A 13,781-nucleotide genomic window follows, 5' to 3' on the forward strand; every position below is an offset into this window, starting at 1 on the left:
ATCAGATGCATTGCCCAGCTTTATATCTACAGGAACCTAAAAGGTTGATATAACCAGAGCCTGAGACCAAAGGACCTACTAGATCAGTTATTATTGAAGTGAAAATAATAATTAAAAAAAAACCCAAAACCAAAAAAAGCTCTGCAAGGAACAGGTCTTCTCCGCAAGAAGTCTCAAAATGCCTGTGTCCTGCCTTTATGTTGACTTTCAGAGGCTATAGGTTTATAAAATGATATCTCACTAGTGATTACCTTGCTGCTCTTTGCAATGTGGGCTCAAATCCCATTGCACCTCACATTTGGTTTTGCTTGGAGGGGATCTACAGCTCCCCGAGGCTGTAGTCCCACTGGGATACAGTGCTCCCCTATGGTCCTTGCAAACAAGACAGTATGTATGTCTGTCTTCCTGCTCTCTGGTTTCTGGCCAGGACACAATAAAAAAACAAGTTCTCATGGGAATGGAAAACTAAGTAACTAAAAAAATAATAAAACCTCATTCTCTTAGTTCTATATATAACCTTTTAATCTATGATTACAAATTATTTCTTGCTAATGTTTTGTAAAATGCTCTTTTAAACTCACTTACTGGAGCCTACACACTCACTTATAAAAACTAGTAAAATTAGTTGTGTGAAGCCTGTGTCAAAATCAGTATTAAAAAAAAAATCCCAGACTTGTACAAAAGAAACAAAATACATTGTGACACTGACATCTCAAAATCATAACTGCTCAGTGTCTGTTGAATAAAAACTATTGGTTGTAGAGGATGTGAAATGCATCAGGGTTTAATAAAGAGGAACTGTTTTATAATTCTTGAAATGAGACCTGTGGTTGTATCAAGTCTTTAGAAACAAATTTTCTCTTTAGGTTAAGAGTTGCTGTAGTTTTGGTGAGGCAGGACAGAATATGCTTCAAATTATATACTTCAATAAATAAGAAACATTTATACAGATATGAGTAGGATTAAACAGAAGGGAAACAAAAAATAGACCTGCCATCATTGGGAAATACAAAGAGCAAAGAAACCCTACAACTATACGTGGAAATATATCAAAGGGGATGGTATTTAAATATCTCCTATGTCCAAAGGAATAAAACCTGTAGTTTAAGAAAAGATCAATAACAATTAGAATGATATAGACCAAAGCAAGAGAAACAGAAGAATATGCTTAAAGGCATAACTGTTTATGCTGACCAGTCACATTCTACATTCTATTCGAGGTACAATAAAACAATAGTTGTTTTACTCTGCTGGATTTGTTACAAGTTGTTCAAAGACTGTGATAAAGCATGTCTGATAAACAGCAGTGTGGGGGATTTCTCTGCTGGTGGTCCTGCACTCCTGACCACAGCTCTTTCCTTAGAGGGCTGTGAGCATCCATGAGTAAAACTGCAACCCTGCTGCCTTGAGGAGCTAATGCTAAGGCCTGATTCCTTGTTTATGGTTTTTTGAACCACTGTAAAGCTCTGTTATTGTGGTTGTGATTTGTGTTGCTGCCAGGGTGATAAAAAGCAGTTTCAGAATTTAAGGGCCTAGCTCTGTGCTGGGGTTAAACAAGCATTTAGCACTTGTTGTGTCTGTGAGATTATCATCAATGGAAATAGAAACTATGCATAAGTGGAGTATGTTCTTAAGAGCTTTATGTAATCCATGTTTACATCTCTATTCATGCTGACTGAAGGCAACCTCCGATTAGTCTTTACAAAACTGAGTATAATGGAAATGTTTCATTGTGCTTCCTGGTGCAGAAAACATAACCAGAAAGGACCTTGTAGTGTCAAGTGTGGATCTGTCATATGTAGAAGACAGAAATTGTGAAATGTGAGGAGTTTTTGCCAACAACCCCTCCTCCACAATTTTTTCTTGGGAAATGAAGAAAGAATTATTTGGGCATGATAGTGTAGGCATGACACATTCTGAATATTCAGTCAAAGCCTTCGGGATAAGGAAATATGTGGCACAAAGGATGCTGTTGCCATTGGGCTCTGGGACTACACTCATGGTCCAGGAGTGATAGGAAGCTTTAAATTCAATAAGGGTTATAAGTATCCACCAACTCAAACAGATTTGAAAAAAAAAAACAAAAAACAAAAAAACAAGCATGTGTAGGATCTTTGCTCTCATCAGGCTTCTGAGCTTTCAGTTTTTCAGTTTATTGAAACCTTGTAGGTTATTTCAGTTTGGGTCAGAAGAGAAGTGTCCTCCAGAAGTGATGTTACTCTGTGGCTTCATCCTGAGAGTGACACACAAACCACACATGTGTGGTTTCCCCAAGGGAAGGATCTACCATGTTTCATTGTAGATTTAAACCCCACAACTGATAGGCATCACAAAACCTCTTGCCATTTGATGCATGTTACATAAAAAGCTACTGTGTACAATCTGCACCCCTGTGGAAGATGTCTTTCTGTACATAACACATAAACTTTGATGTTACTGAATTTCTGTAATTGCCATTTTATTTCTGCACAAATACACAGTCATCCATCCAATATTTCAAATGCACATGGCACAATGTTCACCAAAGTAATGACTTCACACATACAAAGTGACCATCAGAAACACCTAGTAGCTGCACTCTGAAAGCACTGAGGGGATGTTTTTGAGGAGATGCTTGTTCCTATCCTGGGAGAATGGGCAGGGCAGCGTTTCATGAGAATAACAGCAACCTGTCCTCTGAGCAGACATTGCTAGGGAGACCCACAAGAGGCAGCAGCAAGTGAACATCACAAAGGAGTTGGTGGAGTGAGGAAGCCGCCATGTAAATCCCACTCTCCAGCCTGGCAGCGTGGTGCCTCAGCTCCCCACCACTCCTACAGCAGCACAGAACATACTTCTACGAGGAGCAGCAGGCAAGTCTTTCAAGGGAAACACAACCACAAGCACTTTCCCAGCTATGGGTTAATTTTCAGCCCAAGACACAAAGCTAGTTCAGATTTCTGAATTTTCCCATCCTTGTTCACATCGCAGTGGTTGAGCAGGATCTGGCGGAACTTGTCCAGGTCTACCCCACTAATGCTGGGCTGCAAGCAAAGAGAAAAAGAATGCTGACAGAGAAAATGGCTCTGGATTTCCCCAGCTAGTAAAGCAGCCCACCATGCAGCAACTGGGAAAACCACCCAAGGATAAGTGACCAAAAGGCCCCACATCATCTCATATGCCATGGAGAAGCAAATAGAAGATGGGAAAGGGTGCCCTGAAAAAGCAGAAGGTGCATGGAACTGTAAGTGACTGTATGGAAATGCACCATGACTTTTGTGCTCAGTCAAGGCCATATAAAAGAAAACTTCAGAAAGTTGTGCAATGCAGATCCCTGCTCTACCAGACCTGTGCTTTCATCTGGTTTCCTCTCTCAAACCTGCTGTGCAAGGACTAATGTGACATTTCTGTCAGCATACTGCTATTTTACAGGCTAGTCAGCAATGTAAAAATACCTTTTGTGGATCAAGTTCATGTTGAAGACACATTTTACAGGCTACACAGTTTCTGTATGCTCCTAATGCTGTACTGCTTGCCCTGCTTCCCACATTCTCAGGAGGGGATCAAATTCACATGCACAGCTTGCAGGGTCCAAGGGTAACGCTGATGAAGGCCCTTAGGCAAAGTACAAATTTCCCTTCTTCACACACACACACAGAGCACACAAATCCAACCTTCTGCCCATCCCCACACCCTTCCCTGCACACTGCATGGCCAGAACATAAACATGCAGCCATCAGCACACAGCTGCCATTCTCTGCTCTCTCCTGAATGGACATGGCAGCACAGATATCTCACACTGTGTGGAAAGGCAACAGTTCAGGCTTAGAGGAAGCTAAAAACCAGATTCTGTTTGGATCAAAAGTTCTATCTTGGACTGCATCTGGAAACTTAAGATAATCCAATGAAGACAGACTCTTCTGTCCATCAGGAGCTGAAGAGACACACCAGGTATGGTATCTTGATTGCTTGATTCTCAAGTAATTTTCAATTGTAGCCCTGAGATGAACTAATGAACCATGAGGTCATTCTGGTGAGAACCACATCCACAAGGAAAACAGAAGAAAGAAATTGTGATGACCCATCCATATCATGTCATGCTGTAACACCTGCCTAATTCAAAGTATGAACTAGAATGGACCTTTTAAAAATAGAGTTGCTGAGGGAAATTGTATTAATTTGTGAGGCAGAATTTCTGCAATACAGTGAAATGCTGTACAGTATATATAGTGAGATGCTGATCTGATTGCCTTCTGCTGATGATCAAACTAAATTTGACTCTATGTTTTACTAGTGTCTCTATGTATATAGCCTTTCCACAAGCACTGATCTTTAAGAAATACAGAGTTCTAACAAATAGATCCATGAAGATACCTTGACCAGTTCCATCATGTCTTTGACAAACCCATCCACTTCTGGGCCTTCAAGTGCTCCTGTTTTACTCTGAAAGAAGGAATAAACATCAAAAGTCCCCAGTGAGTCAAAGCCACTACAGTGTTTACTGGTGAGTACCAATACCTGGGCACCAAGCTTTCTAGCATAAAGTTCACAGAATCATGAAGTGGTTTTGTTTGGAAGGGACATTAAAGATCATGCAATTCCAACCATTCCACCATGACCAGGGACACTTTCCACTGCTCAAAGTCCCATCCAACCTGGCCTCGAATACTTCTAGGGTTGGAAAATCCACAGCTTCTCTGAGCAAACCTGTTTCAGTGCTTCAAGACCCTCACAGTAAAGAATTTCTTCCCGATATCTAATATCTAAGAGCCCATTGTTTTTCCCAAACCATCTCTTCCCACCAAATGGGAGCAATGTCTCCCATCATCCTGAGGGAGTTGTGTGGCTGCCAGAAGCAGCACTGAATTGCTGATGTCTAACAGGCAGTTAAATGGTTACATCCGTCCTGAGCCAGACTCCCTAAACAACCATGGATTTGGTATGGAAAGGGGGTTTATTTTTCAATGTGGTGGTGATGCAGGTCCTGAACTGCCAGAGACTATGAGTGCTAAAGCCACCACCTCCTCTTCCTCCCTTGCATCTCCTGCAGGAAAACTGCTAACACAGTTTTAAGCAGCACTGGCCATGGCAATGGATTAAGTCGAAATGGGTCCTTGACACAAGATCTCTGAGGGTTGCTCCTCTCTGTCCCACTTTACCCCTCCCAGTCTGGAATCTGGGCTCATGTGCCACAGGCTTGGGCACAGCTGCTGCTCCTCAGTGACTCCATCAGCACCCAGCAGGAGGAAGAAGTCTCAGCAACACAAACTAACTCTGTCATTTACAAACCACCAGGGAATGAACTGACTCATGGGACTCACAACGTCGTAGTGTGCAAAGATCTTCTCGAAATCTCTCCTCCTTTCTTCTGTGCTGGAAGCCTGCATACAGAGAGGACAAGCAAATGAAAATTTAAAGCAAAAATTTCAAGTTTGGGCCCAGGTCATCTTAGCTGGACACAGGATCAATGTATCAAAAATTAGTGCTACTTACATCCATCTTGAATTGTAGAAGGAAATTTTCCTGGAGTGCCAGAATCCTGAATGGAGAGATTTTAATTATGATCTTTTCACTTTATCATCTGCACACCAACTATTCTGAGCCCTCCTTGTTTGCAAAACAAAGGGATGTTAGATTAAAGGCCTATAAAAGAGAAAATTGCCTGTGGGGTTATTTGCAGTGGGCTGTTGTAGGAATACACACCTTCCTCCCTGTCTGATGGGGCACAGAGGGTGCCCTTTAGTTCACCATAGACGTGCCTATTAGCACCATTGCTTCTCCCAGAGCATTTTGGGTGGTCCTGCACAACAGAGGGTGTCAGCTTCTGAAGTAAGAGCTAACAGACAATCATTCCTTGTAACTGGATTGCTGTACTGCATTAAAGAAAGTGATTTATGGCTCTCTACTGGAGGGAGGACTTGGTAGTTGTAAAAGTAAAGGACAAAGTAATACTGGCCTGTACACCAAGACTGGCAGAATTCCTCTCTTTTCATCTCCTAAAGCTGTCAAGCATTCATAAACCCTTTTCTCTCTCCAACTGCTCTGTTAACCCTGGGATTTTTAGAGCCCATGGCACAGGGAATTGCTGAGCTATATCCACACATAGAGGGATTTGGAGTTTGAGAATTGTTTTCAGACTGAAGGAGAGCCTCAGATGGCCTGGTTCCCGAAAGGGAACTATATTTAAGAGAAAATTGTAAGAGCAACCCCCTTTAGATATTCTCCATCCTGCCCCAGATTCTCTTCAGATATTTCATGGTCAAAGGGAACTGCTGTATGCACTGCAGTTATTGTGCTGGCATTTGTCAGGATTCGAAGCACAGAGTAACGGTGGCAAACCAGCACCACTGTCCGCTCATCCTCTAAACTGGCCTTTATGACTGTATCTGAAAATTTAAAGTCCTGTCCAACCAATGCACATAGCTTTACAGAGAGAGGCATACTCTCTACCTCTAGGCAGTGAAAATCATCTAAAAGCCTCTGAGGTATCAAGGACAGAAAAGAGAGAGAGGCCCATGACTGAGATCCCAGCTTCATTCACAAGTATCTCACCTTGGCTCTCCAAATCCTTTCCTACTGCCAAACTTTCGTGGTGGCACTTTCATTATTCAAAATGCAATAAAAATTCTCTGCAATCCCTGCTGCACATAATAATGAAAAATAAATGCATGTCTGTGACCCTGCTGAAAGGATTGTCATCTTTCTTTTGGAGAAACAGAGCCACTGGCTGCTCTGCCACCTCCTGGGAAGCACCTCAGATTATGCCAGAGCACATTGATGTTGTCCAGACAGATCCTGGCATTGCTCCTATCCCTGGCTCTAGATTCTCAGATTATTGCAATGGGGATCATGTGTTGGAGAGGTGGGATCAGAGCAGATCTAATTCAAAAGGAGGTGGAATTCAACTGCACATCCCTAGAGGGAGAGCATCACCTTGTGTGGATTGACCATTGTGAGCTGAAACACCACCAACATTATTAAATCCTACCTTGCCAGGTCATTCAGGTCCAGTCGTCCATCTTTGTTTTTGTCAAAGATTTTCATCTATAAATCAAGAAGACAGAGATAAAACAGATGGGCCAGAAGGAGAACACACATACCAAAAAAAACCAGGCAATATACATTTTGCTCTGCCCTGTGCCCTTCCCTCTGCTTGCTCAGGGGGCTTGCCCAAACCCTGGGCAGTGTGGCATCCTGTGCTAGCACCAAGTGCAAGGGTGGCACAAGGGAATAGCAAAACCCACCAGCTATCTGACAGCAACAACCCAAAGCAATCAAATACCAGTACTGCTCCCTTCCCACCTTACATGGGGATAAAGCAGGTCTGTAGGAAAGACCCTCAGAAACTAGATACTGACATTGTCCTGATCCTGAAAAAAATAAAAAAGCCAGAAAAAGGGAGAAATTTCTAAACGCTTCCACCTGGACTCCATCCTTACCTTTGACCATTGCTGTGGCTTCTGAGCAGCTGAGGTGGAAATGCCACCTTCTAATCAGCACTCAGGTCAGGATTTTACACCACTAAAGCTGTGGGGCTTGCTTGGCTCAAGGCCTGCTGCTAGAATGCACTAAGACTTGGAAGAAGGTCAGGCTGCCAACATCAAGAGGTGAAATGTGAATTCAAAGCTTATTCTTTTCTTTTGCTGAATAGCATAATTTTGATAAGCTATCACAAAATTTATTTTTTTATTTATTTGCTGTATTTTGTTCTGCATTTCTCTTCAAGGCACAAAATTGGTCTGTTACAAAGAAAGGGGTGGGGGGGGATGTTTAATGAGTTGCAAACCTGAATATCTCATGGCTCAAAGTTCTAGAAAAAAAATATTCCACATTGTGTGTGGAAGGAACATGAATATTTTACTATGACAGATTAACTTCCTTTGTCAAATATGCATTAATCTTACCTTGACAGATCACATTTGCTTGTTTAGTGATTGTGCAGAGTAATTGCTTCACTACAGATCTTTTGTGCATGGCACAGCTGCTGGAGTAGGCCTGGACCAGCCCCATCTGACAAAGCTCAGATGGACAGGATTATCCCCTATGCCTGAACACATGGGAGCCAGCAGCATGTCCTGAGCACTTCTCAGCAGTGGAGCCAGGGCAGAGCCTAATAATCATGTGAGAAAAGGGAGCATCTGGAGAGCTACCATTTCTCAGGGAGATTTTGCCTCTTTTGTCAGTCCTGCCTCTTCCCTCCCCATTGCTCAGGGGGAGCAAGGACAGCAAGTCCATGGTAACCCTTTATTGTACCACATTTAGACTGAGATTCTGCAACAGACTCCATACCATTAATTATCATTAATTATTCTGAGTATTTTACACTTGGGAGGTTTGGGTGGATTTTTTGAAGAGGCATTTGGTATGGGTTCACTTTTCCTCCCATTGAAAGACAGCATGAAAGTCCCATGAATGACTGAAGGCCCAAATTGAGATATTTGGGAAAATGGCATCACAAGAGCCATGTGGGTGTTCGGTGGCACAAAGAAAGCTATTTAATGGCTATTTAAATGGCCTCTGCCAAACATGTTCTCTGTGCAGAGCCACTAAATTACAGAGGAAAGCCTTCTGAATCTTCCTTGACTCTAGAGCTGGGGAGACAAATAAAGCTGCCAGGCCATCCTGAGGACTTCCCTGTGGATGCATCAGTCCAAGTTGTTACCTTCCAGCTGATCTAACTTCTTGCACACTGCTTTCTGCTCTATTGGATCTCCCACAGCAATATGGCACTTTTCCTTCGTCTCTGCTGGAGCAGCAGTGGGACAAGGCTAGAGGAAGGGATCAGAGCAGAAGCTGCCTTTGCTGGTGCCACCAAGGGGAGAAATGTCCTTGCAATGACAGCCTCCCTCTGCCATCAGAGAGATAAACCCGAGCCTTCAGTTCTTGGCTAATAAAGGAATTATTCTGCAGATCATAGAAAATTATTAATATTCCTTCTAGAAATAAATAAGCCCAGATAAGATTTTAAAAGCCTCTCTCCAAATGGAACATCAATGCCTAACCTGGTTTTGTCTATTGTTTGAGGAGAAATACCCCTACTACTTCACTTTGGCACACTTTCCACCACAGGTGATGTTGCTACATGCAGCTTACATCATTGCTGAAAAATATGCTGCCTAAAGGAAGCTAATGGAGACAACTCCTATGAAGCTGGCTAGAGAAAGTACCAGCATATGGGTGGTGGGAATACCATAGTCCTTGGGCTCTACAGTAACTTCAGTGCTTATGAAAACGTCAGTCTAAATCCTTTGGTTCAGGCCACCAAGGAGCATTAGTTACCCACATGGTCTGTAGGTCACCACAAAGCAGTGCAGCTGGTGGGGTGGGACAGAACAGCATTTGCAGGGAAAGGACAGCTTTTGGTGGGAAACACAGAGCCCAGCTCTCAGGAACTTTGCTGCCAGGTCAGGGCAGCTCTGGCTGAAGGCATTGGTCTTTGGTTCATACAAAAATACAGTATTCTTACCAAAACACACTAAAACTTACTGTCTTTAGTAGTCTTAGTACTTGGATTCTCCCACACGTTTCTGAGCTCCTAAAAGCACGTTTTATTTTCTCCCATTTCTGCTGCATTTCTGCTGCAACTCAGTCTTGAAACTAAAATTCAGTGCTTCAGCCTAGCCTTCAAATTCAGATGTGTTTTTCTCTCTGTGATACCTCAGAAAAGCAAACACTGAGCTTCTGGGAGAAGTTCAGCTCTGTGATCACCATGTCCTGGTCTCCATACGAACTTATGGAACCAGGCCTGAACCGGTGGTTTCCTGTCCAAGACCCAGACTTGGGGCACAATTCTCATTCACATAGGCTTGTCTGGGACCAGTCTCATGTTTCTTTTCCAGTGAAACATCTCCAGCCTCATGTCCTTTCCCAGGAAATAAATAAATAAGGATCCCAGCATGGCTGTCCTTGCCTTGGGACTTCATGTGTCCCGCCTGCCCTGCCTCTGCTCTACTTTGTGAGTGCAACATATTTTCTTGGTTTCAGAAGTTGCAAATAACCAGGAGAGTTTTGTGCACTCTTAATAAAACAGACTAGATGAAAGATGGTGGTTAAGATGTGAAAGGCTTTCTGCTTCATTATCAATTTTGTGAGTGTATGGTTTTCAATCCTACCAATTTCTGAACCCTTTACAATATTCCTGCAGCAGCGCAGATCCCAGTAAAACACATTCAGTAGAGAGGTAATAAACTCCTTGGTGGATTGCTTAATGGAAGGAAACATTCTTCTCCTGCACCCTATCTTTCAGCTTGATATTGAAATTTCAGTGACATCTATTTACAGCTAACCAACTCCCCTCCCTGACTTTCACTCAGGTTTGTAAGAGAGAACCTTTGTGTTTTCTATCCGTTTGTCCTTTTTCTGCCACAACTACCCTGAATACAATTTTCAAACACATGCAATATTTTGATCATCCATACCAGTCAACAGAAAGAAAAAATGTCTGTCAGGTAGAGCTACACCAAGCTAATTCTTGCCCAGTGAGTAACACATGAAAGATGGAAAACGTGTAGGGAAGAAGGGCTAGTGTTCACTGAATTAGTTCAGGTAGCACAGCTAATAAGATAGACCTAATCCTGTTACTGGGACAAGTGGAGCTCATGCATACCCACTACATGGCAGTCGTGTGCTGCATTACTCAGAGAACAGCCTGGGGAAGGGTTTTTTAATCAAACTTTCAAGTTTCAAGCATGTGAGTGTTTGATCTGATCTGCTAATTGTGTGGATGAGTACACAAAGAATGACAGAGGTAGCCACCCCATATGACAAAGCATACATAATGGGAGAAGCAGATAATTGCAATGGTTATGAGGTTGTTTCTAATTTAAACTTTTGCCTTCACACATCATCTTGATATGTTAAATTTCATGGATTTTCAGTTTACACTTATGTAAGGTATATTTACGCTGCCAGGCTGATATGAAACATCACAATGTGGTTAAGGACAAGGTCTGGCATGTTTAAATAGCACTCAGTTTTACTAAAAGCTCTGTTGCATCTTGCAGTATGCTTTATAAAATGATGCATTTCTGTTACTGTCAAGCTACCCCATGTTTTAAAGTGTTTGTACAAATTAATTCACTGACATTTTAATGGCAGTGCACCAAGGGCACACCCTGTTTGTTTGAACATACTCTGTGGCACTCTGAGACAGACAGAGAATATGTAAGAGCTTGGTTTGTAAATAAAAGTTACATCTCTATTTTTTAAAAGTGCAAAATCAAAACTGCCATCAGTATTTAATTCAGCAAAGGAAATATCTCTGCTTTCTCAGTCCAGTGTTCTAAAGGCCACTGAAACACCACAATAGAGAAATACACACATTCTTTGAAGAGCAATATAAATCTGAATTATTTTCCATGACAGAAATAAGGAAAGAAGTAAACAACCAAAATAAATAGTTCTGTGATGAGCAGACTCAATAAAACCTGCTTCCATAGCTTCTCTGCCTCTCTTTCTTTGTGTAATTAAGTGGGACACTGGGAGAGTCAGTTTTACTTGACCTCCTACTCTCACAAATATATTTTAATGTATATATCAGGGGCACCTATGCCCAACAGCTGAAACAAAAGTTGGCCAGGGAGTGCAGAGGTTATTGAGACTGCATAAAGACAGGCACCAGCCCAAGCTGCAGGACTGCCTATGGCCGATTTCTTTAGGGAAGGCTGGGGTCACAAAGGCATTTGCAGAGTGACTGGGGGGCCAGCAAGTTACCCTCAGGAAAAAAGCTCAGTATCCTGCCCAGCCAGACCACCTGTGTCACATAAGTAAGTTCTTTAGTACAGGATTTCCAAGAGTCTTTTGATTCCTAAGAGACCAAGGCATTATCTGTTGGGGTGTTCAGAAGCCTGCAAGCTCCTGAGTTCTTTTGGTTCTGATCTTCAGAAATTATGTTTGAGCTTAAACAGGATTTTCTGCTTCCCTTGGCTTTTGCCACAGCAAGTGTGGTAGAAAACTGGAGGTGACAGCACCCTCTGGCATTAAATTGAGAAGGGACACAGGAGGCAGATTTGTGTTCATCAGCTGTGTGGGTCCTTTCAGTCTCCTGGGAGAGAGGCTGGCACGGATCACTACCAGGAGGAGAAGGGATGACCAAAGACTGCACTTTGGGAACCAATCTTGTAGGCTACACTTGACTCCTATGGTATTTCTAGAGCTTTGGGAAGTTTGCTTGGTGTCTTGACAAACATAATAAATTCTGTTTAGGCTTTTTTCAATACAATAACTATTTGTCTTTCCATTATTACACCTTTTGTTTGGTGGTCATAAGAGACTTGTTAACAAAGATATGCTACCTAATGTTAAGGGTCTAAATCACCTGAATTTTCTGTGCTTTGGCTTTTATTTACTCACATGAGCACACTGGTATTAGCACTGAACACAGACAGACTTTCACATGGAACGGACCACAGTGAAACTCTGCACTATCCTTGCAGAAGGGACAGGCAGAAGCCACAAAAGCACAGGAAATCCCCCCACTGTACAATAAAGGTAGTCCACAGTGCCTACTCGTGGACACAGATCATCCTCAGGGAGAAGGCAACCTTTTTCTCTTTGCACTGAGAAGATGAGGAGCCCTCAGCTGTGGGCTTGGGCCCTCAGGGCACATAGCTCAGTGCCCAGGAGAATCTTTGCAAATAAACCCAGCAAAACCCTAGTGTCATTACAGCTGGGAAAAATATCTATTCTGACTTCTCTGGGGTTAAGATTTCATCCTTAGTCATCACCATCTATAAGTTTTCAAATGCTGTAGTTCATGACCAATGCTTGTTATTAGTCACTGCATTTACATTATTGCCCCTCTAGAATATCAACCTGTAGTGGGCAAAGATGGCCTGCAGGCTGGACAAGAACTGTCCTTTGCACTTTACTGAGACTATAACAATGCTCATATTAAAGGAATTTTTTATGCTTCATGTGACATAAGACAATGAAAAAAGTGAATGTCCGTGTTGCACGTGTGAGTGTTTCAACTGAATAAACAACTTAAATTGCTGAAGTTTGACTCAGAAATGAGCTTGCCTTGCATGCAGCTTGTAGACTTTTGGATTACAAACTGGAAGTAACATGCTGCTATCTGGGAAGCTGCAGACTATCAGAAACCATATCTCAAATCTAGTTCATATCCTGGCATTTACAATATTCTGCTTATGTGCACAGCTGTGAGCACACACAGATAATGGAATCTGTCACTCTTAAAAATTGCTGTCAAATGCATATATGAGATGGGTATTTCTGAGCTGAAACTTCACCAGGACCCAGAAACCTACTAACAGCTTGATCTTGGGGGTGAGGGGATATGGGAGGGATTGAAAAGGTTGTTCTGTCATCATACACAGTATCCTCATGATGAAGTATCAAGGGGCCCAGTCTTCATCTCTCCAGTTTTTTTAATTCAGGAAGGCAGAAGATTCTCAGCATGCTATTTAAACCCTCCATCCATTTTCAGCTATGCTCACTCTGTCTCCCAAAACACACACTGCAGGATGCCTGGGGCCTCTTCTCAGGAAGTTCAGAGCAATACCAGGCTTCACATCAACCTCCACGCACTTGCTCCCTGCCAGCAGCTCTTGGTCACTGCCTGTGGGAAGGCAACAAACCTACAGATTGTGTTCAAAGACTAAGAACTGCAAGTGGGTGCATGTAGATAATTATTAATACACACTCAGTTAATGACTATTAATACAAATATGTATCTATGTAGGCATGGAAGAAAAAACATGGAGAAAAAGCCCCTACAGAGGGTCTTCCTCACACAGCATTGTCACTTCAGCTCCCCCATGAAGAGTCCTGAGAATTCAAAT

The 13,781-nt window shown here is 42.4% G+C and overlaps 1 protein-coding gene across 1 annotated transcript in view; it reads right to left on the bottom strand.

The window, feature by feature from the left end:
• Nucleotides 1-2,441: 2,441 nt before the first annotated feature.
• SCGN (secretagogin, EF-hand calcium binding protein) overlaps nt 2,442-13,781 on the bottom strand; it is a 28,793-nt gene continuing 17,453 nt past the window's right edge. The window contains exons 8-12 of the mRNA XM_063177627.1: nt 6,968-7,023; nt 5,473-5,518; nt 5,301-5,360; nt 4,354-4,422; nt 2,442-3,023 (exon numbers count right to left, since the gene is read on the bottom strand). Of these exons, the coding sequence (XP_063033697.1) occupies nt 2,895-3,023; nt 4,354-4,422; nt 5,301-5,360; nt 5,473-5,518; nt 6,968-7,023 (360 nt within the window). The 3' untranslated portion in view covers nt 2,442-2,894. The remainder of the gene's footprint in view (nt 3,024-4,353; nt 4,423-5,300; nt 5,361-5,472; nt 5,519-6,967; nt 7,024-13,781) is intronic.

The sequence above is a fragment of the Melospiza melodia genome, chromosome 1, assembly GCF_035770615.1.
Source record: "Melospiza melodia melodia isolate bMelMel2 chromosome 1, bMelMel2.pri, whole genome shotgun sequence".
Classification (NCBI taxonomy): Eukaryota; Metazoa; Chordata; class Aves; order Passeriformes; family Passerellidae; genus Melospiza; species Melospiza melodia.